Source organism: Triturus cristatus, chromosome 2_1 (genome assembly GCF_964204655.1).
Source record: "Triturus cristatus chromosome 2_1, aTriCri1.1, whole genome shotgun sequence".
Lineage (NCBI taxonomy): Eukaryota > Metazoa > Chordata > Amphibia > Caudata > Salamandridae > Triturus > Triturus cristatus.
In genome coordinates, this window is record NC_140581.1 from 12,704,423 (window position 1) to 12,729,312 (window position 24,890).

The window sequence follows — 24,890 nt, forward strand, 5'->3', positions numbered from 1 at the left end:
GCTGCCGTGATGAGTTCATGGATGGATGAATGGGTGAGTGCAGCGATGGATGACTAAGACAATGAGTGTGGGCATGGATGGCCAGAGGCATGTGACTGACCGAAGGCTGTTCTCCCTTCTCACTGCTGCTGTTCATTCAATCTTCAATGCCCTTACCCGCCCATGTGTCCATTCACTTAACTATTCATCCATCCATGAGGTGTGCACTGCAGAGTAGTGATGACACAACTCTCACTGGCCACCTACTGTGTAGATTACTTCATTTTCAGTCGGTGGCTGAGTTAACAAATGCACAGTGTGAGAAATGGAGTCCAGTTCCCACAGAGACTGAGCTTGCATTACAAAATCTTCCAGAAAATGCTTTTCTTTGTAAGTGTTCAATGTTTTATTGAAAGCACGCGTCCGCCTACTTTAATATGTTTACTGACTGACATTCACTTACCCACATTAAGCCTCTGCTCTTACAATGAACCAGGGCAATGCCACAGACCACCTCCAACCAACCAATCAAGGGCGGTGCCACAGATCACCTCCAATGCTTGAATAAAGGCCACAGACCACCTCCCACCCCGGAATGAAGGGCACAGACCACCTCCCACCCCGGAATGCAGCACAATACCACAGACCAACTGCAACCCCTGAATGAAGAGCACCGACCACCTCCCACCCCTGAATGAAGCACAATACCACAGACCAACTGCAACCCCTGAAAGAAGGGCACCGACCACCTCCAACCCCTGAATGAAGGGCAATACCAAAGCCCACCTGCAACCCCTGAATGAATGCCACAAACCACCTCCAACCTGTGAACGAAGGGCAATCCCACAGACCACCTCCAACCCCTGAATGAAGGCCACAAACCACCTTCAACCCCTGAATGAAGGGCACAGACCATCTCCAAGCCCTGAATGAAGGGCACAGACCACCTCCAACCCCTGAATGAATGCCACAAAGCACCTCTGAACGAAGGGCACTCCCACAGGCCACCTCCAACCCCTGAATGAAGGCCACAAACCACCTCTGAACGAAGGGCACTCCCACAGGCCACCTCCAACCCCTGAATGAAGGCCACAAACCACCTCTGAACGAAGGGCACTCCCACAGGCCACCTCCAACCCCTGAATGAAGGCCACAAACCACCTCTGAACGAAGGGCACTCCCACAGGCCACCTCCAACCCCTGAATGAAGGCCCCAGACCACCTCCAACCCCTGAATGATGGGTTCAGGCCTCACCTCTGGCGTAGAAACAGTGTCAGGCTGATGACAAAGGCGATGGCGAAGAGGACGCTGAAGACGATGGCCACGATGGTACCTGGAAGGACAAACACAGTCTGAGGCGTCCTATAAGGGGCACAGTGCGACTTCTTAAGCACAAAGGTACTAACCAACAGCCCACCCCAACTCCAGAGAAATGGTTGCCCATGACCATGCAGCCCCCCCCCCTTGCCTCCTGCTGGACCCTCGCTCGCTCTCCTATTGGCCCCAAATCCTAGGATAAGATTTTTAAATGGATTTGTGCATTTCTGGGGCCACTGTGAGTTGTATCCTTCAGCTGCAGCCTCTGGAGGCTGCTCCATATGACTCACTCTGTGAGCTCCACCCCCACCCTTTGTTTCCAGACCAAAAGATGTCCTCTCTTGCTGTGGTTATTCCACTGCTGGTGGGTTTGGCGTCTCCTTTTGTTTCATGTGTTTCCTGGTCTCTTTGCATCATACGCTGAGACTCCATGTCACACGTGCACACCGGTAGCTCGCCTCTTCTCATAGGGGAGCACATTGGTAGCTCCCGTCTTCTCACAGGAATGCACATTGGTAGCTCCCGTCTTCTCACGTTTTCCCACACCGGTACCTTGCCTCTTTTCTCACACATGCACACCAGAAGCTCACCTCTTCTCAGAAGTATGTGTACCAGCAGTGTGCTTTTTCTCACATGTGTGCACACTGGAAGCTCGCCTATACTCATATGTTTGCTGATAGAATTGGGGATCTCTGGTTGGCACAGGTAGGTACTTGTGTCAAGCAGGGATCCACTCCTCTAGTCAGGATAAGGGGTTACACTCCAACAATAACCCCTGCAGTTGGCGACATCATTCTGTTGTTTAGGGGTCAGGGTGGAAGAGAGGATGACACCATCCACTGACCCATCTTGCTCCTGGGCTGACAGGAGGTCCGGAAGAGGCTCAGTCTCCTCTTCCATCCCAGCATCTGTTGCCAAGAGCATGCCCACTTGGGACTTCTCCAAGTGGGGCTGGAGGTGGTTGACATGAAGGACCCTTAAGGGGTTCCTTGGAGACAGCAAATCCACCACGTAGGTAACAGGACTCTTGCGCTCCACAACCTCAAAGGGACCGGTCCACTTATCCTGGAGCGCACACGGCTCCACGGGGGCCAAGACCCACACTTTCTGTCCAGGCTGAAGCTCCACCAGAGTGGCATTCTGGTCGTACCACCGCTTCATCTCCTCCTGGCTGGCTTCCAGATTTGCCTCAGCAAGTTGCCTGAATCGCCTAGTCTGATTCCTGAAGGCCAGCATGTAGCTATATACATTCTGGGGAGGTTTCCTGGGAGATTGCTCCCACCCTTCCTTGACCAGACTTAGAGGTCCTCTCACTGGGTTGCCATACAGGAGCTCAAAGGGGCTGAACCCTAGAGACTTCTGTGGCACCTCACGGTAAGCAAACAGAAGGCATGGTAAGAGGACGTCCCACTTACGCCTCATGGGTTCTTCCAGACCCATTAGCATGCCTTTGAGGGTACGGTTGAATCTCTCAACTAACCCATTTCCTTGGGGGTGGTAAGGTGTGGTGAACTTGTAGGTTACACCACACTCTTGCCAAAGGGATTTCATATACTTGGATATGAAATTGGTACCCCGGTCAGACACCACCTCTAGAGGGATTCCCACTCTGGAGAAAATTCCCATCAGTGCACGTCCCACCACGGGGGCCGTCACTGTCCTCAGAGGGATGGCTTCCGGGTACCGGGTGGCATGGTCCACCAGGACCAGGATAAACCTGTTGCCCATGGCTGTCCTGGGGTCCAGTGGCCCCACAATGTCAATCCCCACTCGCTGGAATGGGGTACTGACCACAGGGAATGGCTGGAGAGGAGCCTTCTGCTTCCTCCCACTCTTTCCACTTACCTGGCAAGTCTTGCAGGTCCTGCAGTGAGTGTCTGAACTCCTGCGCATTTGAGGCCAATAAAAGTGGGTGACAAGCCTTTCAACGGTCTTGTCCTGCCCCAAATGCCCTGCCAATGGCACATCGTGAGCCAGCCCCAGTAGGAAGGCTCTGAATTCCTGGGGTACCACCAGCACACGGGCTGACCCAGGCTCAGCAACCTTAAGCTCTGTATACAGGACGTTGTGCTCCCAGTAAATGAAATGTGACCCAGACTGATCACCTGCGGCCTGGGCTGCAGCCTGCTGCCGCATACCCACGAGAGAAGGGCACTCTTTGTGTGCCTTACAAAAGTCCTCCCTGGAGGGGCCTCCTTCCTGCTGCCAATGGGTCAGCACAGGCAGGTCCCCCAGTTCAGCTATCTGCTCCCCGGTAGGCTCCAGGGCATCCCCCTCAAGGTCTGCTTCCTCCTGGGCCGTGGGAACTTCAGGGGCCGGTTTCCCGCGCCCCCTGCCTCTTCTCTCTAAGGCCGGTCCCTGGGCCTCCCTCTCAGGCTCCAGGACCTCTTGAGCACCTCTACTTGCTGCCATGGACCGGGTGGTGACACACGCCCAATCCGGCATACCCAAAATCTCCAGGTGAGCACTCCGCTCCACCTTAGTCCAAGGTGAGCTCTCCAAATCGTTCCCTAACAGACTGTCTACAGGCATGGCGGGTCTCACAGCTACCAGAAGAGTACCAGAGAACCCCCCCCCCACTCAAAGGGGACCTGAGCCACCTTGCAGTGACTCTCTGTGTTGTCTGCAGCAACAACCGGATAGAATGCTCCTGGGTCCACCTGCTCTTGAGACACCAGGTGACACTTGACAGCTGTCACACTGGCTCCTGTATCTCTCAGAGCTTCCACCCTACGGCCATTGACGGTCACCCACTGCCTGTATTTCTTAGTGTTATCAGGCAGCTGGGTTTGGGGGACCATCTCACAGTCTCCTAATGAGACAAGGGACATCTCTGCGGGACCCCACCCACCTTGGACTGCCCTCTCCTCCCCCAAGGCTACACTAGCCATCTGCCGGGGTGGAGCACCAGTGGGTGCTGGTTTACCATACAAAGGACATTTTAAATCAGAGGCATAATGCCCCATGTTACCACACTTGTAACATTTAATGGGCCCCTTCTGAACAGGAGGACCTGTCGGGGCCCCGGTCGGTTTCTGATGTGGGGGAGGCTGAGAACCTTTCCCTTGGTTCCCTTGGGGATCACTTTGGGGCCTTCTTGGGAACTCCCTCTGGTTACCCCTGTCCCCCCCCACTCTTCTGCTGGGGACCCTGCCCACCTTTGGCGGAGTCTCCCACTGGACCCTTGTGGACCCTGGTACTGACCCAGCGGTCCGCCTCCTCAGCAAGCTTCCTAGGGTTAGTCAGCCTACTATCAATCAGCTGCTGGCGTAGCTCAGGAAAACAATTACTGGACAAGTGCTCCCATGCCATTAAATCAAGAAGCCCTTGAAAATCATCAACCTTGCTACCCTTCACCCAACCATCCAGTGCTCTGCAAAAAAAGTTACATACTCAACATACGTACTGTTTGGAATCTTTGTGCAACCCCTGGACCTTTGCCTATACAACTCAGGGGTCAACCCATACCTAGTCATTCACGCTGCCTTCATATGGGGATAAGAATTATAATCATCTGAAGGCAAGTCTAGCAGTGTGTCCCGCCCCTCACTAAGGAACCGTCCCCACAACCCCGCTCCCCAATCTTTCTCAGAGACCCGGTGGGAAGACATGGCTACCTCATAGGCCTTGAACCACTGCCCTATGTCATCATTTAAAAAAAAATCATTTTCCACATCCTTGGGTATGTAAACCCTTGATTCCGCCTGCACTGGCGGTGTGCTGCCACCAGAGGGAGTAGACTCTAAACTCTTAGCCTTTAGATCTAATTCCCTCAATCTCAGGTCATGCTCTATTTGGATTCTTCTCTCTTCCAGAGCCAGCTTTTAGCTTTCCAGCTCCAGTTGCCCATTCAATTTAAGTTTTGCCATCTCCATTTCATGCATCCTGGTTTCTTTTCTATCTGCCAACTCTTCTGGCGACAGGCCTCTGCCAAAGCTACGGACGCTTTCTGCTGGTTCGATTATTTCTGCCTCCTCATGCGATCTTGACTCAATCCAGGCCCTCAGCGCCTTGAGTAGGTCTGCTTTGACCTTGCATCCAGCATGGGGAACTTTGAACTTTTTGCCGAAGCCCTTCAGCTGGGCCTTGGTGTAGCTCTCTAGTCTCTCTTCTTCCCATTCCACTTCTTCGCTTTCAGAGACTACAGATGCCACTTTCTCAACAATGACTGAACCAGGCATGATTCTTCACAAATGGATATTCCTTGGTAACCAAAAATCAAAGAAGTATGTGGCTAAGTTATGGGTCTGAACTCACTAAGTGGTGTTCACAAAATCACTGTACATGAATCACAAATGCAAATTCAGAATCCTCATCGCTGACCACCAATGTTAGAATTGGGGATCTCTGGTTGGCACAGGTAGGTACTTGTGTCAAGCAGGGATCCTCTCCTCTAGTCAGGGTAAGGGGTTACACTCCAACAATAACCCCTGCTCACCCTCTAGGTAGCTTGGCGCGAGCAGACAAGGCTTATCTCAGGGCGCAATGGTTGAGCATTTGTGACCACATACAGTAATTCAGTGATACCCCCACAAATGGACTCCACACTGGTTTATCAAAAATAAATGTCTTTTATATAAGCAGACTTATCACAAGACCCAATAACGTTAAACGGGCCCACAATACTTATTGGTATAAAGCAGTTCTTGTTTCAAGCGTATTTCAATAGTTCTGTGTGCTCCGCTCTCTTCGTACGGTTCGTACGGGGCTGGAAAGATGCTTATGAGTGAGGCTCACAAGCGTTGCAGATGCTCCGGGCGAAGCGTACACCCTGCGGTGCTCACGAGCGGGGCTCACAAGCATTGCAGACGCTCCGGGCGATGCGTACACCTTACGGTGCGAAGCGGGCACAGTACCTTATCTTTGAAAGTTCATCACGGACGATGCGTTGAATCCCAGCGCGTCGTACGGTGTGATGTCCTCCAGTTGCGGTGCGAGCTACGGACGTAGGGGGCCTCAGTCACGATGTTCGAGGGGACGGTGCGGAGGTACGGTGCGCTGGCTCTTCGTTGCGGCGTACGAGCCGTACCTTGAGATCGGCACCTTTTCTTGAAGCGCGGTTCGAAGCAGGCAGTACGCTCCGATGGGGCGCGACGTACCAACCACTCTACGCGCCACAGCCTGCCCACAACAGGGGTGGGGGGGCCCTCTGAGCAGTACGATGCGGAGAGGGGGCAAATAAAAGGGCGGCACGAAGTCCTTCCTTCACGGTGCGAGCTACGGCTCGTAGGGGTCTTAGTCGCGTTGTTTGGGCCGGACAGCTGGGCACAGTCTTTCCCATGTACGCGCCGATCTAGGCAGCGCACACTTCTCTCGGCCTCGGCTTCACGGGGAGAACGGCGGTTCTTGGAGGCGGTTTCTCAAGGGATTTGAAGTCCACTGGTCCTGGGACTTCGTTCAGGGGGCAAGCTCAAGCACAAGCCCTTGGAGATCTTAAACAGGTCAAGTGGAAATAAAGTTTGACAGCAATCTTTCTCCTCTCCTTCAGCAGCAAGGCCACCACTGCAGGCCAATCCCCCAGGTCAGGGACAGTACTCCTCCTACAGCTTTCCTGGTTCCTTCCCCTCAGGCAGAGGTTCGTCTTGTAGCAGGATCTACTTTCTTGGGAGCAGGGTCCCAATACTTACAGTGCGATTCTTTTGTTCTTGCAGGCCAGGGGGGCCCTTGCCTGGTTCGGTCCAGTTCTGGAGCACTTTGTTGATGCGATGCAGGCTTCTGCTTTCAGCGTGCAGGGCAGAGTCATCAGACGCTCCACAGAAGGTGGAGCCAGCATTGTGGTGGCAGAGCACAGCCCTATTCAGAGTCCAGGTGTACTCCTCTCACCCATCCTGGTGTAATCTTCCTATTCACCACCGGCTGCCTAGCCCTGCCCCTTGGGAATTCCCCAGCCCTGTCACTCACACAAACCAGACAGCAGATACACATCAGCGCAGAGGCGGGCTGAAATGGTTAGGCAAGCAAATGCCAACTTTCTAAAAGTGGCATTTGCAAACACAGAACATTAAAATAAACTTTTCTAAAAAATATATTTTATTATTCTGAGCTCAGGCATACTAAACTGGATTTTCTACCAAGTTCCGGGGTCTGTTAGGATCATAGGATGTAACAACCTTAACAGCCCATTCTGGGCTATGGGAACTGGTAGCCTTATAATAGTGAAAAACAAAAATGGCTGTAATTCACTATTAGGACATGCCACACACATCAGGGCTTGTCCTACCTTATGCTTACAATGCATCCTGCCCTTGGGCCTACCATAGGGGTGACTCACATGAAGTAAAGGGAAGGTTTGAGGGACTGGCAAGTGGGTGCACTTGCCCAGTCAGCATGACAGTACCAGACTGCACGCAGGCTCTGCAATGGCAGACCTTAGATACATTTTAGTAGGCCGCTTCTGTGGGTGGCACAACCAGTGCTGCAAGCCCACCAGCAGCATTTGTATTTACAAGCCCTGGCACTCCTGGTGCACTGTACTAGGGTCTGATAGTAAACTAAATAAGCCAATCATGGAATCGAACCAACATATACATTTTATATAGGGAGCACTTGCACTGTGGCCCTGGTTGGCAATGGCACAGTGCTCTGAGCAGCCAACACCAACAAAACACATGAGGCACAGCGACAAAAAAGTGCTGCCCCTCCCTCCTTGCTTTAGTAACCACAATGGGGAGCCACTTTGGTATGTAGCACGAGCAGTTTATTTATATCACATAAGACAATGATCACAAACGTCACCATTTATTGGTCAGACGTACTCTCCGAAGGTTATACAGGATACCTTGTACACAACTGTTATTGTTAATGAATCGGTTCCTGTTTGTTGGTCCATATCACTTATGGGCAGCACTTCTGGCACAGCCCTCTGCCGCTGACCGCGGCCCCCGCAGGGGGCCACTAGACCGGTCGGCGCCCTAGTGTTTCCTGGGCACCGGTCACCCCTCCCCGCCCCCCCCCCCCCCCCCCTTCCTGGGGGCAGGGACTCCGGCCGGTGTCCCCCTCCTCTTTCCTGCCTGGAAGTGACGCGAGGGGCGTCACTTCCGGGGCTCCTTTGTGCGAAGGGGGAGGCTATATAGCCATCCCCCACCATGCTGGCGACCTCTTGTTCCCCTCGCACGCCGCATCGCTCCCTACCGCTTACCCGGCGTGGTGACGGCAGGTGGGGCTGAGAATATTGTAATGTTTCCTTTTTCGTTGCAGGCGGAGTTACAGGGCGATCTGGAAGCAGGCCGGTACCAGGGGTACCTCTGCGCGGCACAATAGGGGGTGCCAGAGCCAAATCCGAGGAGCCTCATGGGAGGGTCCTGGAAGACGTGTCGGTGCCCCGCTAGTCCTTTGGGCGGTTGTGGGCCTGAACAACCGGGGGTTTGCTTTGAGACGCTCCGCCCCGGGATGGGGCGTGAGCAGAAGTTACCAACGGTCACGTGATCCTGTAAGAGAATCACTTGGACTGCAGCAAAGCCGGGGTTTGCCTCAGTGCTGCCCGACTCATCAGGCGGGCACGTGGCCCAGTTGGTTGCCTGCCCTTGGATCGCCCGTAAGATAACCCACCTATTACATAACGGTGTATGTAATAAACCTGCAGCATTTGTACCCAATCAAACAGTCTGTGTTGTGTGATTATTTTTGGGTAATGTATTTTGGTTGGAGGGGGGAGTAAGGGGTGCCAATGGCGATACTATGCACGACCGCCCCTTCTGCAGGTGTCTAGTGATTGCGGCCTCTAGGCTCCCCTTGCTACCGATATCTATGTGGGCGGCCATGTGGCCCGGTCCGCCTGCAGCTGGCCCTTGCTGGCCAATCGCCTGCTCCCTGAGCCCCTGCCGGAGGCATCCCAAGGACACATTGTGAGCTGCTATTGTTCCTTCAAGATGTCTCATGTGCTGTCTCTGCCATGCTGCTGGTGGCTCCCTGACCAGCGTCAGCTTCCGCTTTCAGCCTTGGTCTAAGAGAAACCTAGCTGCTCGAGTACCCCTACTATGCTTAGTAGGAACATGCCCACCGCAGTTAAGTGGACACTGTCTGCCCAGTAGTACCCCGGTGTCCTAAGATTCATCAGCCCGTGTCTGGCGACACCCTCCCCCCCCCCCTTCGTTCACCTGGCACACTTTAGCCACGGGTATGTTTAGTTTATGCCAGGACCTGTCCACCGCCCCATGGTCGATCGCCCCCCTTCATTCATAACTTGCGTCGAGGTCAGTCAGTGGCGAGGGTCTAGCGCCCTGGCATTTGACCACCTGACCACCACGCCCCTCGTCTCTGTATTGCGGGCTGACCGACACAGTCCCCGCAGGGGACCCTCATAAGAGGGCGGCCCCTTTAGTGCCACGGGTTGTTCTGCGCAGCCATTGCTAGTGCGGAGGCAGGCTCTGCCCACTTTCCAGGAGGCGGCCCTCAGCCTGCATCGGACTCAGCGTTTCTTTCCCCGGCAATTACCAGGCCTCACATATATGTCAAGATAACTCGGCTGATTATTTATCTTCCTGGAGAGCGAGATCGGCATTTGGTATGTTGAAGTTTTGACTTCGGTGTAGTGCAGAGGGTTGACGTGCCTGCTGCGGGGAGCGGGTGCCAGGTGGGTTACGGAGTGCATATGTTGTGAGCAGATCGGCGGGTTGCTGCTTTCAAAAGAGACTTCCTCTTGTTACTCGCATTTTGTAACTTGGAGTCCTGATATGGATTAGTGAGCTATTGCCTTTCATCTGGACCGGCATACACACTGCAAAGTATACATTATTAGAGCATTGATTAGTGCATGAGGCCTCAGGTTCGATCACCCGACTCTCCGCACAGCAGGCATGAGGCGCAGCGGAGCGAGTTTTGCTGCGTTTGTGCAGCAACCTCCTGTGCTGCCCTTCAGGCCCTCGGCGTGTGCGGTGGATTGTGTTTTAGATTCATTTGTGCAGCTTTGCACACGCCACCGTATCCTCAGGAATTCGGACGTTCTGGGTCCGTTTGGGAAGTTAAGCAGGGTCGGGACAGGTTAGCACTTGGATGGGTGGCCGGAATGGGATCTACAGGATGCTGGAGCCTTGCTATGAGTTTAGGTCCATTTTATGCGGGCAAATTAAGATCTTATAGCAGGCAGCGCCGGACCTTGGGCTCTCCCCGATATTGCGATTTTGCTATTTTAGCGCAATTTATAAAAAAGAAAAATTATTTTAGAAACGCTATGTCATGTGCTTGTTCGAGGGCAGTTGTTTTGCTTCTTAGGTTCCCACAACGGGTAGAGGACGTGGAGTAACGGCCAGAGCTGCAGTCCTTGAAGCAGAAGAACCGAGTTCAAATCACCCACCCCACGCGCCCAAAAACAATTCAATGTGTGCTCGTGCGAAGTGCTCCGATCCAGTCGGGGCGAGTTAGCGCTATATATTTCTTTTAATAAAAATAAAATAAAATTTCCCAGGGTGCAATCGCGTTAGCAGAGTACTCCGCTGCCCCCCTCCTCTTGCATCTATTGCGAACAAACTACCCGGGCACGGGGGACAATGCGCCTAGTTAGGGTAGCGGGCCAGGTGTTGCCACTAGCGGGGGTCTGAGGCATCATTGCCGACGAATGCAGGGGGGTTGGCCCCGCTAGCAGCCAACCGTCTCGGGGGTTTTGCCGCCTCATGTCCCAATCCAGACTACGATCCTCCCGCTTTTCTAGGACCTGCTCTGCGCAGTTCACAGACCTGGCCCTCCAGCAGGTTGGGCCGTCTCCGTGTCATGGTCCTGTGTCCCGGTACCTCTGGCACCTGGTTACCTTGGTGGGTGCAGCTTTGGTGAGAGGGCATGGGGGAGCATTGAGCAGGGAGATTCAGCGGCAGTTTTCGCGCCTCCCGGTGTGACAGCGGGGGTGCAGGGTCACCGCAGTGGGGGGATTTGGAAGCTCGGGTGTGCGTGCTTGGCATCGGTGGCCCGCTCCAGCCGACCCACGCCGCATGAGTTGGGGACCAAGGTCCTTGTCTCCGACCGAGTGTGACCCCCGCAGAGATCCCCTTCCCAAGCACCTTCGATTTCCACGTGGGCAGGGAGCCAGCCCTAATTTACTATGCAATCTTAAGCAAGCGACCAGGCAGCAGTAATATCGGATGCTGCCGCTGCTGGCGGTGCGTGCCCACCGGTGCAGCAGCTACGCTTGTTTTGGAGACAAGATGGGGGCACTAACACCCTAACAGGTGAGTTTGGAACGGCAAAACCTTTATTGAATCCCGGCTCTACATCTAGTGATTCGGCGTAAATCACTTATTTCTCCTAGCAAATTCGAATCGTATCGGGCAGTGCGCCTGATCCGATTTGCATTGCAACCGGGACTTATTATTAAAGTGCTCCAATCGGCTTGACAGCGTTTGCGCTTTTAAACATGCCAATAGTAAGCAGCCTGGGGGATCAGACAGATGACCTCTTGATGGACCTTGCCAGGTTATCCCCTTCCATGGCGGCATCAGTCAGGCTGATGCCCCCTGCTGTTCGGAGCTGGCCCAGTGCTCTTAAAAAACAGCACCCAGCTCAGAGGGAAGAATTCATCGTGCCTGTTCCCCCTTGTCGCGCCAAATGTGTAACCCTAAGGTATCTTTGCAAAGGTGGCATCACGGGACAATGGGCGTGCACCAGAGCGGGGTGCTCTGGTTAGGAAAGTTGCGGACGACACGGACCATTAATTTGGGTGCCGCACCAGAGATATTTACATGTTGTTCTCTCCGCTGAAGTAATTCAGCAAGTTTTCAGTCGCACCGGACCTGCCAGGACCAACTCGCGCCGCCGGTTAACGCAAACGGTAAAAGCAGTAAGTAGGGCAGGTGCTGTCCATGCCAAAGGGGCAGTGTCTAGTTTGGGACGGCAAACCAAGGGTGGGTCTCCCTCGTGCAGTCCGCTTGGTACGCCTTACTGGGGGGCAATAAGGGTTGGATGACTGAACGAGTAAACCTTGGTCCGTGGTGCGGCCCCGGATAATTAGGCCTTGTGTGGCTGTACTATGGACCTTTAAGCGGTCAGGGGCACAATAGGATAGTTGTGCTGAATATGTAATGTGACTGGTGTTCATGTACAGCGTTTTTTATACCTTTGTATTCACATACACGTTACGTTTGTATGGCACCGGTGTGCTGGGGGCCGGTCGGAATGCCATAGTCATTGCCTGAGCAAGCGGGGTAGCCCTGCAGATTAGTTTTAACTCTTAAACAATCCTTGACGCTTGCTCAGGGCTCCCTCAGACCTGTTGGTGTCTTTTATATTGGCCAGATCCTCCTGGAACTCTTCACCGCTGTGTCCGGGACCAGGTGGAAGGTGTACACATCGCCTTCAGCACCTATGCTAAGCAAAGATTTATGCTTAAGTGTTGAGGGTGGTATAATGTTCCCTGGTCTTTCTGAGGGGCTCCGAAAGGGTTGGATGACCCAGCGGCAAGGGGCAGCTAGGGTAGTTGATGTGTGCCTTATAGCTCATGGAGCCAAGTATGCATCGCGGGGATCTGCTCACACTAAAGTGGGCCAAGATCACACAAAGCATAGGATGAGAGTGCGGTATCAGTCATATATGGCTATTTATGAGAATACGCCAGAGGGAGCGACTTTGACATCTCAGTCTCTTCGGTGATAACATCACGGTTCATCTTTTGTACGAATTTAGAAAATAGGTACACACAGGCGACCAGCGGACGTTCACGCACCGAGGCATTTGGTTAATTTACAAACATTATTCTTCCCTCCTCCCTGACAATAATACCAAGGGGGAGCAAGAGGTAAATCAGTTGATATGTGCACTCTTTGGGTGACCTGGGTTCCTATTATAAATGAACAACATTATAGTTTATTAAATTAAACACCGGAGCAGGTAGGGTACTAGGTCATTTGTTTTGAGGTCCTCTTTTTGTGATAAGGGAGGAAAAGTGCACACCATGGACAGTTCAGATGGCCTAGGGAGCAGCGAATGCTTTGTCCGCTTGCATTGGCAGGGGATTTATGCGTGGGCCTAGCTTTGCATGCTGCCCGCAGCGGTTACTGACCAGGGTAAGGCAGTGGATAGTGTCGCAAGCATACGCTCAGGGATGGGTCCTTCCGTACCATTATTATCTTAAGCTCGGGCAGTGTACAAACGGGAAACGGGGATCTTATGACCAGGTTTTGTCTTTCCTTGCCGTCGTTTACCAGCCCAAGGGAGGGAGGAGTACAGTTGTACACTTCCCCTGGTATGTTGCCAAGTGGCCCTTCAGGGGGACGGTTTCCTTATTCCATTTAGATGACGGTGGATTGTTGGAGGGGTCCCCAGGCCCGGGGGTTTCATACCACACCCCTATCACAAACTGAGGGAAGGCGACCATTCCTTCAGAATCCCTTGCTTAATTTGTACCCTGTCAAAATAGTGGGCAAAGTTACACCCAAGATGCCAGGCAATAATGCCATATGGGGGCCTTCGTGGTCTTCGGCCAGTAACCAGAGGCATCGAAGCCAGTAGTACTAGCTTACAGGTTTATGTATTTGGTGGATACATCTGGACAATGGCCACCAGCTCATCTGTGCATCATTCTCCCTCAAGAGAGCAGGCATTCTTTGAAGCCCTCATCAATCGAAGTCATATAATTAATTTTTACTCTTCTTGATCTGATAAAGTAGCACGGATAGGGAGCAGAGTAGTCGGACAGCGGTTGTGGCTTGACACACAAATCATGGCAGGGCACACATGGGGGAGGCACAATAGACATACAGTCACACAAACAAGAGGGACACCTTTCAGTTGTTCGACACATTTCAACAACAGAATTGGCTGCGCAAATGTCTGGTCGATGCAGCAGAGCAGGTGCACTCTGTATACAAGGGCATGCCACCAGTTGCTCAGGGGAGACAAAAACACCCGCACTACAGCCAGTGAGTCAGGCATTTGCAGAAGTTGCCATTTAACTAGTGGGTTGCGGTGCAATAAGCTGGGGGGAACTTGGGGTCATAGCATAATTTGTCTACAATGATTGAGGAATTATTGTTTTGGCGTTCCCACTGCTCAAGAAAGGGCAGGTATTCGCCATGTTGTTCCCCCTCCTATACATCAGGTACACGAGGACACCAGTGATTAATGTCGCCTATCCCATGGCAGGATAGTCACCAAGGGGGGGGGACAGGCCATTGGCATGCCCTGCCAGGACAGGGATAGCCACTGACACTATCTGGAGCCTCTAGGGAGGATAAATGTTGGAAACAAAGACTGGGGTGCGCTGGGCCCATAAACCCCTCACCAAAGTTGCGAGAGGCATCATGCTGTCAGGTGTCTCTGAGGGATGGGCAAGGGCATTAAAGGGCATTAGCTCGTGACTAGGCATTTGCAGGGATGCAGAAGGGTCCTAGCGGATCCACCAAAGGGACTCCAGCGAAGCACGTGACACAGAATCTGGTAGTCCGACACCACTACTGGTGTAAGTATCAAGGGTCACAGGTGGATAGCAGGGACGGGGCATCTGTGACCGGTTGAAGGTTCAGCAAGCAGGTTGTGCTGAGTAAGTTGTCAGTCCACGAATGGGTGCAGTGTCTAATAACGGGCACCATTCACATATTCCCTCAAACCTGTTTTGACACCATTACTATGTTCACCAGGGAGCAATCAAAAGAACTGTAAAATTGTCCGGGTCAGTGGGGCGAAGTAATGCACCCTAGAAGGAGACCACGAAGACCACAATGTGCAAATTAGCAACCAGTTGGGGACAGGTGAACTTTTGTGTTCTGATATCACCCTCCGCTCCCGTGGCAGGGAGCTCGGTTGGGGGAGGCGATGGAGCCTGCGCGCAGGAGGGTCATCTGCGCTCTGCGTTAATTCACTGAGCAGAGGGGATTTGGTTCCTTAGACAAGGGTTGCTACACGCCAAATTCACAGGGTGCTTTGAGGACAATGGGGAACATCTGTCCAGCTTAGCACGGACCTGTTCTTGCTGGATTGGGGGAGAGGCACCAGAAATAGCTAAAGATAAGGCTGATGCTTTAGGCAACAGGATACTGCTTCAAACATGAAGTCCACAATTTGCAAATTAAGCAACCAGTTAGGGACTTGTGAACTGTGGTGGTCCGAGATCACTCCCCAGCTCCTGTGGCAGGGAGCCCGATCTGGGGAGGCAATGGAGGCTGCGCGCAGGAGAGTCAGTTGCGCGATGCTTATATTCACCAAACAAATGGGGTTTGGATTCATAAGACATGGTTTGCTTCATGCTAAATCCGCAGGGTGTTTCGAGGACGAGGGGGTACTCCTCTCCAGAATAGGCCTGGACTTGTTCCTCCTGGACCTAGGGGAGGCCCTGGAAATAGCGGGATGTAAGTAGGAGCGCAGGCCTTGGTGGGGGGCCCTGGCTGTGACGGTCGCCACACACAGGGCTGTGGCGGAGTTACATGGTGATCCAGGGGCGGAAAGGTACTCAGGGGGTACCCTCTTCAGGAGCACAAAGGGTGCTGAGGCCGAATATCCCCAGGAAGTCTGTGCGGTGGACCCTGGGGTGCGACGGCGCCCCATCTGTCCTACGGGCGGTTGGAAACCTGTACAACCGGGGGTCGCTTGAACGCTCCGCCCCTCGTAGGGGGGGGGGTGTGAGTTATATGGTGGACCAATGTTTCACCGGAAGTGGGAGGGGCTATCCCCTCACCACAACCGCTAAGCACCGATTGGCTAAGGCCACGATGCAAGTTGGTCTATCTAATAATACTCCCTCTTGACCTAAACAACAGTTATTTATATATAAACTAGCACACGAAGCACAAAAGTGTATTCTTAATATTTTTTTTATATTTCGTATTTTTATATTTTCATTTTTTCTGTATAAAAATATAATCAATTTTGAACAGATAAATCAATTTTTCATAAATGAACGTTTTCACTTATACTTTACACATTGTTCATGTCAATTTGATAAGACAAAGATATTCTTTTGATTCATGACAAAAAAAGGAAAACAAAACCCAGGGAGAAAGAACACTGCACATACAAACTCTTCATTCATGCAGACACATATCAGACATTCCGTACACATATATCTCAGTAGCTTTACCACTTAACACATAATGAGTGGTAAGGTAGTCCTAATAGCCCCCAAAAAGGGAGCTGCTACAAGAATTTTTTGTAGGATCTACAAGAAGATTTGGTCAACGCGTTTCGGTGGTATAAGCAAACGTGGAAACCACCTTCTTCAGGACCAGCTACTTCTCTTAGCGCAAGTTCTCAATACCTGGGGTATTATTTAGGGGGACAATATCACCCTACAAAGCCTGCTGTTTGTACTGTAAGACGTAATCACAGTGGAAATTCTTCCTCTTATTTGTCTATCTGTAGATGTCCGATAGTGGTTAGACTCTAAATCCCACTAAATGTAGTATGCGGCTAGGAGATATCCAACAATGATTCCGTAGTACTCCATGTATCAGCGCTCAAAACATCTAAGTCCTTCAGTCACACGTAAGCATCCTCAGATCATCCTGCTGTCAGGAAGTGAGCCTACACCGTCCTGCCGTCACTTCTTGACGGCAGGACGATCTGAGGACGCCTACGTGTGGCTGAAGGACTTAGATGTTTTGAATGCTGATGATACGGCTTTGACAATCTTGATTACGGAGGGAGGAGTAGAAGTAGATACACGCATTTGGCTTCATTTTCCCCTTGTCTCCCTGACCTATTGGAAAATTATCTCGTATAAAGGGGGTCCCAGTATTTTCTGCATCACGATGCAAGTTGGCCCATCAGGTGGTAGGCCGCGAGGGGTGGCTTGCCTTTGGATCGCCTGTAACATAACCCACCATGTTGGCATATTTGGTATGCTAATAAACCTGCAGCAATTTTCTCCACCAAAAGTTGTCTTGTCTGCTTATTTTTGCTACCTGTATGTTGCTGCGGGAGGGTGGAGAGTGTGGCCGATATTGGCACTATGGCGCTTCAAATCACACGGCCAATTGCCTGCATGCATTTACACGGGCTTCGGGGCCTCGCACTTCCGGGGTCCTACCCTTGGTAGGGGCTATTTTACGTGCCCCTATTTCGTCCGGTTATGCCTCCGGTGACCACACGCATGCACACCGGTAGCTCCTCTCTTCTTGCACACCTCTGACATGCATGCACATCGGAAGCTCGCCTTTTCTCACACATATGTGCATTGGAGGCTCACCTTTTCTCACATGTATGCACATCGTAAGCTCACCTCTTCTCACATGCGTGCACACCAGAAGCTTACCTCTTCTCGCACATGTGCTCACCGGTAGCTCCTGTCTTCTTGCACACCTCTCACATGCGTGCACACCAGGAGCTCGCCTCTTCTCACACATGTGCACTCCGGTATCTCACCTCTTGAACCTCTGCCTGCAGAAAGGAGCTGCCTGAACCGATTGATTCGTACCTGTTAACCCTGAGGAGTGGGCGGGGCCAGGAATAGGCGCACAATTAGGGTTTATTAGGCGCCCAATAAGTTGCAAGGCTAAACATGACGTCAGCATCTGTGACCCCCACGTCTGACGTCATGTGTGGGCGGAAGGGTGCCCTTCTGCATGACCCTTTGATTGGGTACTCGGATTCCTACATTACTAGACATGAACCAACAGTAGGCGTTAGACCCATGAACCCCAATAAAGAAACCCCTAAACCCTGCATGAAACTCCACGAGTTCCACACAATGGATCAAGATAGAATGATTTCAATTTCACCTCGGAGCTCAGTAATACTGTATACACTGGGTCCGGTGTGTCAGCAACCTTTAGTTCTACCACCAGGGGGCAGTGTCTACATACTGAAATCAGCACAGATTTTTTTCTTCTGACAACGAGGCCCAGACTTTTGAGGGCCCAAGTTTTCCGCCCGGTGCAGGTAAGAGCTGTGAAGGGGGAGGAGGGGAGGTGGCACTGTGGATGAGGGGAGGGGGGGGGGGGGTGGGGGGGGCAGTGGCGTCCGACTGCCAACGTGTTCCAGGGTGGGGGGTACGGGGTTAGGGAGAACGGCCAATGAAGGACTTGTCTTCGGGGACGGTGGTAGTCGGCAGACACCCTGAAACCAGTGCCGCCCTGGGCGGACGCTCCCCCCCCCCCCCCACGACACTGGTTCACAGTCCCACCTACACACATTTATTAATGAGGTAGGTGTCAGTTGCGCCTCACTGCAGTTGGAGGTAATCACACGGCTAGTATCCTTCAGGGGCAGCGGAGCTCCATGTCTGTGATTGCCTTTTAGTGAATTAAACCCTTTTTTAGGTCGAGGACTACCGGTCTGCCGAAGGCAGAACCGGAAGTCGAGATTTAATGTTTCCTAGAGTGGCTCCTTAGCCCGCCTCTCTTTTTGCCTCTCCTCCATTGGCTGGCTTCCTAAACGGAGGCCCGCCATTGGAGGAGAGAGCCGTCCCTCCAAATAGGCTCCGTCTTTTTCAGATTCGGGGGCGTGTTCCTTGCTGTTCTTTCCACTTTTTAGCCACGCCCTTTTAGAACAGCAGGAACACGCCCCCGAATCCGAAAAAGTTTCGGAGCTTCCATCCGCCATTGTTTTGCTGTCCTCTGGCCGTGAGGATCTTCGTGCTGTTGTGAGTATAGTTGGCGGCGCTGCCCTTCGATGAGCAGGGATCCGCACCGTGCCTTGGACGCCTTTCCCCCTTGTTAGACTCTCTCTGTAGGTGGGGCCCCTTACAGCTAGTAATCACTCCCGACATGAGACATAGCGTGTGCGAACACCATGTCACTCGGACAGCACCACTGACTGAGCGGTGCCTTGCAGCTTTGCGCAAAAAGGTCGCGAATCCGAATTAACTCATTGGTTCGATTGGAGACTCACCCTGTGAACAGCCTTGAAGCACACACAATGGTCTGCACCGATTGTTTCACCGAAGTGTCACGCTTGGAGCATTAGTTGTTTTAATAGCCCCGTTGGCTTTAACGGAGGCTCGCACCGGGGAATCGCCGTCATTATGACAAAAATATCTGGCCTCTAAATTCATCTAGGGATATAGACAAAAGTTTCGAGGCGTGCGTATCCTTGCTATGTGTTTTAGCTACCCAAGGCCAGGGGGGAGGGGTGGGGGCTGGCTTGAGGAGGGAGGGGGCTGGTGAACCTGTTGAACTGCTGAGTTTGAAACCAGAGAGCACGAAAGCCGAGTCCGGCTCTCAATCCGGAACAAAGGTTGTTTTCGGGTAGAAACCCCTCTTCGGGACCACACAGAGGTAAGGACACTCGCGCCCGGGGCTCTTAATAATTGCACATGTATTCGGACCTGTACAGCCACGCTGTTAGGATGTTTTGCGTTCTCAGTGCTTGGCGTGGTTTATTCCATTCAGTAGGAATGTGGTTCTCTCTCTCTCCTTTTAGTTGTTTTTAATTATCGTATGTGTTTTTAAACTACCATGGACGTTGTTTGCTCGGTACAAATGGCGGTGGGCTGTGTTAACCTGTTGGGTAGCAGAGACATGAAAGATTTGGTTGGTGTAGTTGATAAGGTTCGAGTCTCGGCGATGACTCCACATCCTGTGATTTTGGGCAAATTATTTAATCTCCCCGTGCCTACCAAAAATGAATGTATCTGTGTGTAATGAGATTGCTGCTCGTGTAAAGCGCTCCAATACCTCCGGATCGAGTTCGCGCTATATAAAACTGAAGAAAAAACTCCCTTGCATGCATTAACTAAAACTCTCAATGAGTGCGCGCAGTTTTGGGTCGCTTTCTTGCCCTTTCGGTGATACTAGAACATACATGCCAACATCTTAAAACTAGCAAGAGGCACATTTTGGAGAAAAAAAATCGAGTTCAGCATTGTTTCTCGGCGCTTTGGCGGTATGTCAGAACACCGAGGCTAATAATATAGACATGTATTGACCCCCACGAGATCGACGACTATTATATGGTTCGGATCACCATACTTGTGGAGTGAAGAGTCACTATTTTACCTCTCCGGTGAGGGAGTGGCCGCCTGGCCATTGGAAGGATGACGTGCGTCAGCCTCTGCTCCCCAGAGAGTCTCTGTACCCCCAGCCAGCCTCTGTAGATGCAGTACCCAGCCAGTCAGCACGTCCCTGCACCCTCAGCCAATCTCAGCGCTACCAGTCTCTGTACCCAGCCAGTCTCTGTACCCTGCCAATCTTTGTATTCGAACCAGTGACCGCATTCCCGGCCAATTCTCGTAGCCACAGCCCTGCGATTCTTCAGCACAAATATAATGAAGTCCATGTTCTCCACTTTAGAACACAATTAAAAAGTAAATGTAAGTACTGTAACACTTATTTGTATTCGTGAATGAGCTCAGAGCAAATGCACTTTCAACTACTTCTCTCTCTAAAAAGATCACTACCTCACTCTCTCACTCCCTCACTCTCTATATCACAACTTCACTCTCTCTCTAACTCACTACATCACTCACTCACTCTCTATCTCTCTACCTCACTCTTTCTATCTCACTAACTCACTTTCACTGTCTCTTTCACTACCTCTCTCTATCTCACTACATCACAACACCACTCTGCTTACATCTCACTACCTCACAACATCCCTCTCCCTCACTACATCACTGTTTCACTACCTCACTCTCTCTCACTACATAACTCTCTCTACCTCACTACTCCACTCTATCTCACTACCTCACTATCTCACAACTTCTCTCTCTCAAAACATCACTACCTCACTCTCTAGCTCACACCCTCACAACTTCACTCTCTCACTCACTACCTCAATCACTCTCTATCTCACTACCTCACTCTTTCTATCTCACTAACTCACTTTCACTCTCTCTTTCACTACCTCTCTCTCTATCTCACTACATCACAACATCACTCTATGCTTATATATCACTACCTCACAACATCCCTCTCCCTCACTACCTCACTCTCTCTATCTCACTACCTCACTCTCTATCTACCTCACTCTCTATCTCACTACCTCACTCTCTATCTACCTCACTCTCTCTCACTACCTCACTCTCTATTTCAATACCTCACTCTCTCTCTCTATCTCACTACCTCACTCTCTCTCTGCTAATGCAATAGGTATCACATATGCAAAAAAAGCTAATGCCAATAGAAATGACAATGCCATTTATTTAGGGATACAAAAATGATAAAAAAATAATGAGCAATACCAATAGCTCTACCTATAATATTGCCGAGACCATTGCATTGTAAATGCTTGTTTCTTAAATGCAGCCCGTTTACCTTAAAACAAACGTGACAACCTTTATACTTTGCGTGTTCATTTGTTTAAGAGTTGGCAGTGGTGTTTTTTTTTGCTCATTAAGAGGTGCTTCCCCCAGGGGTCTTGTCAAGTCGCTCTTGGGTGTGGGTGCTCCTCAAGGCGAGGACTCTTCCTTTTCAGGATCAGGTCGGGAATCGTGCAGCAGCTTTACGGGCGTCATCAGCCCAACAACAATCCCTCAGCAACGTGAACCTCTTTGAGGACAATATATTTTGCAATAAGACCTCCAGCTCTTCATTCCACCCATGACGGCGCGTGCAATAACTTATCAACACAAAGGCCCTCTCTCAGCCGCGCCCAGGGTACCCTGTGCCCTCTCTCAGCCGCGCCCAGGGTACCCTGTGCCCTCTCTCAGCCGCGCCCAGGGTACCCTGTGCGCTCTCTCAGCCGTGCCCAGGGTACCCTGTGCCCTCTCTCAGCCGTAACCACAGTACCCTGTGTCCTCTCTCAGCCGTGCCCAGAGCACCATGTGTCCTCTCTCAGCCGTGCCCAGAGCACCCTGTGCCCTCTCTCAGTCGCGCCCAGGGCACCCTGTGTCCTCTCTCAGCCGTGCCCTGAGCACCCTGTGTCCTCTCTCAGCCGTGCCCAGGGTACCCTGTGCCCTCTCTCAGCCGTGCCCAGGGTACCCTGTGCGCTCTCTCAGCCGTGCCCAGGGTACCCTGTGCCCTCTCTCAGCCGTAACCACAGTACCCTGTGCCCTCTCTCAGCCGTGCCCAGAGCACCATGTGTCCTCTCTCAGCCGTGCCCAGAGCACCCTGTGCCCTCTCTCAGCCGCGCCCAGGGTACCCTGTGCCCTCTCTCAGCCGTGCCCAGGGTACCCTGTGCGCTCTCTCAGCCGTGCCCAGGGTACCCTGTGCCCTCTCTCAGCCGTAACCACAGTACCCTGTGCCCTCTCTCAGCCGTGCCCAGAGCACCATGTGTCCTCTCTCAGCCGTGCCCAGAGCACCCTGTGCCCTCTCTCAGCCGCGCCCAGGGTACCCTGTGTCCTCTCTCAGCCGTGCCCTGAGCACCCTGTGTCCTCTCTCAGCCGTGCCCAGAGCACCCTGTGCCCTCTCTCAGCCGTGCCCAGAGCACCCTGTGCTCTCTCTAAGCCGTGCCCAGGGTACCCTGTGTCCTCTCTCAGCCGAGCCCAGAGCACCCTGCGTCCTCTCTGCATCTCAGGATCCCAGAGAAAGACCCAGGACAATGCGTACCCTCTCCTGTGGAAATCCCTCTGTGAGCGAGGGCAGCTGTGGGGGAGACACACATACCTGTCCCCAGCACTGCCGTTACTCTGCTGTGTGTGCACACCGCACTGCCCTCGGGGGTCCAGGCACCCCTACTCACAACTCAAAGAGCAGCGAAAAGTGTCAGACACAAGACTCTACTTCAGGAAATACAAACATCCTTCTTCGTCCACAAGAGAGGTGGACAGCCAGGTGGACGTCCATGTATCTGGCCTCAGAGGAAGGAAAGTACAGTCTGACCATGAGAGGTGGACAGCCAGGTGGACGTCCATGTATGGGGCCTCAGAGGAAGGAAAGTACAGTCTAAACATGAGAGGTGGACAGCCAGGTGGACGCCCATGTATGGGGCCTCAGAGGAAGGAAAGTACAGTCTGACCATGAGAGCTGGACAGCCAGGTGGACGCCCATGTTCTGGCCTCAGAGGAAGGAAAGAACAGTCTGACCATGAGAGGTGGACAGCCAGGTGGACGTCCATGTATGGGGCCTCAGAGGAAGGAAAGTACAGTCTGACCATGAGAGGTGGACAGCCAGGTGGACGTCCATGTATGGGGCCTCAGAGGAAGGAAAATACAGTCTGACCATGAGAGGTGGACAGCCAGGTGGACGCCCATGTCTCTGGCCTCAGAGGAAGGAAAGTACAGTCTGACCATGAGAGGTGGACAGCCAGGTGGACGTCCATGTATGGGGCCTCAGAGGAAGGAAAGTACAGTCTGACCATGAGAGGTGGACAGCCAGGTGGACGCCCATGTCTCTGGCCTCAGAGGAAGGAATGTACAGTCTGACCATGAGAGGTGGACAGCCAGGTGGACGTCCATGACTCTGGCCTCAGAGGAAGGAAAGTGCAGTCTGACCATGAGAGGTGGACAGCCAGGTGGACGTCCATGTATGGGGCCTCAGAGGAAGGAAAGTACAGTCTGACCATGAGAGGTGGACAGCCAGGTGGACGTCCATGTATGGGGCCTCAGAGGAAGGAAAATACAGTCTGACCATGAGAGGTGGACAGCCAGGTGGACGCCCATGTCTCTGGCCTCAGAGGAAGGAAAGTACAGTCTGACCATGAGAGGTGGACAGCCAGGTGGACGTCCATGTATGGGGCCTCAGAGGAAGGAAAGTACAGTCTGACCATGAGAGGTGGACAGCCAGGTGGACGCCCATGTCTCTGGCCTCAGAGGAAGGAATGTACAGTCTGACCATGAGAGGTGGACAGCCAGGTGGACGTCCATGTCTCTGGCCTCACAGGAAGGAAAGTACAGTCTGACCATGGGTGGTGGACAGCCAGGTGGACGTCCATGTATGGGGCCTCAGAGGAAGGAAAGTACAGTCTGACCATGAGAGGTGGACAGCCAGGTGGACGTCCATGTATGGGGCCTCAGAGGAAGGAAAATACGGTCTGACCAGGAGAGGTGGACAGCCAGGTGGACGCCCATGTCTCTGGCCTCAGAGGAAGGAAAGTACAGTCTGACCATGAGAGGTGGACAGCCAGGTGGACGTCCATGTATGGGGCCTCAGAGGAAGGAAAGTACAGTCTGACCATGAGAGGTGGACAGCCAGGTGGACGCCCATGTCTCTGGCCTCAGAGGAAGGAATGTACAGTCTGACCATGAGAGGTGGACAGCCAGGTGGACATCCATGTATGGGGCCTCAGAGGAAGGAAAGTACAGTCTGACCATGAGAGGTTGACAGCCAGGTGGACATCCAAGTCTCTGGCCAGAGGAAGGAAAGTACAGTCTGACCATGGGAGGTGGACAGCCAGGTGGACGTCCATGTATGGGGCTTCAGAGGAAGGAAAGTATAGTCTGACCATGAGAGGTGAACAGCCAGGTGGACGCCCATGTATGGGCCTCAGAGGAAGGAAAGTACAGTCTGACCATGAGAGGTGGACAGCCAGGTGGACGTCCATGTATGGGGCCTCAGAGGAAGGAAAGTACAGTCTGACCATGAGAGGTGGACAGCCAGGTGGACGTCCATGTCTCTGGCCTCAGAGGAAGGAAAGTACAGTCTGACCATGGGTGGTGGACAGCCAGGTGGACGTCCATGTATGGGGCTTCAGAGGAAGGAAAGTGCAGTCTGACCATGAGAGGTGGACAGCCAGGTGGACGCCCATGTATGGGGCCTCAGAGGAAGGCAAGTACAGTCTGACCATGAGAGGTGGACAGCCAGGTGGACGTCCATGTATGGGGCCTCAGAGGAAGGAAAGTATAGTCTGACCATGAGAGGTG

At 52.6% G+C, this 24,890-nt stretch overlaps 1 protein-coding gene across 1 annotated transcript in view; it reads right to left on the minus strand.

Annotated features, from left to right (window-relative positions):
• Window positions 1-24,890, minus strand: part of LOC146863616 (papilin-like) — a 97,080-nt gene that overhangs the window by 11,995 nt on the left and 60,195 nt on the right. Inside the window, exon 5 of the mRNA XM_085627645.1 lies at window positions 1,235-1,313. Within this exon, the coding sequence (XP_085483771.1) occupies window positions 1,235-1,313 (79 nt within the window). The remainder of the gene's footprint in view (window positions 1-1,234; window positions 1,314-24,890) is intronic.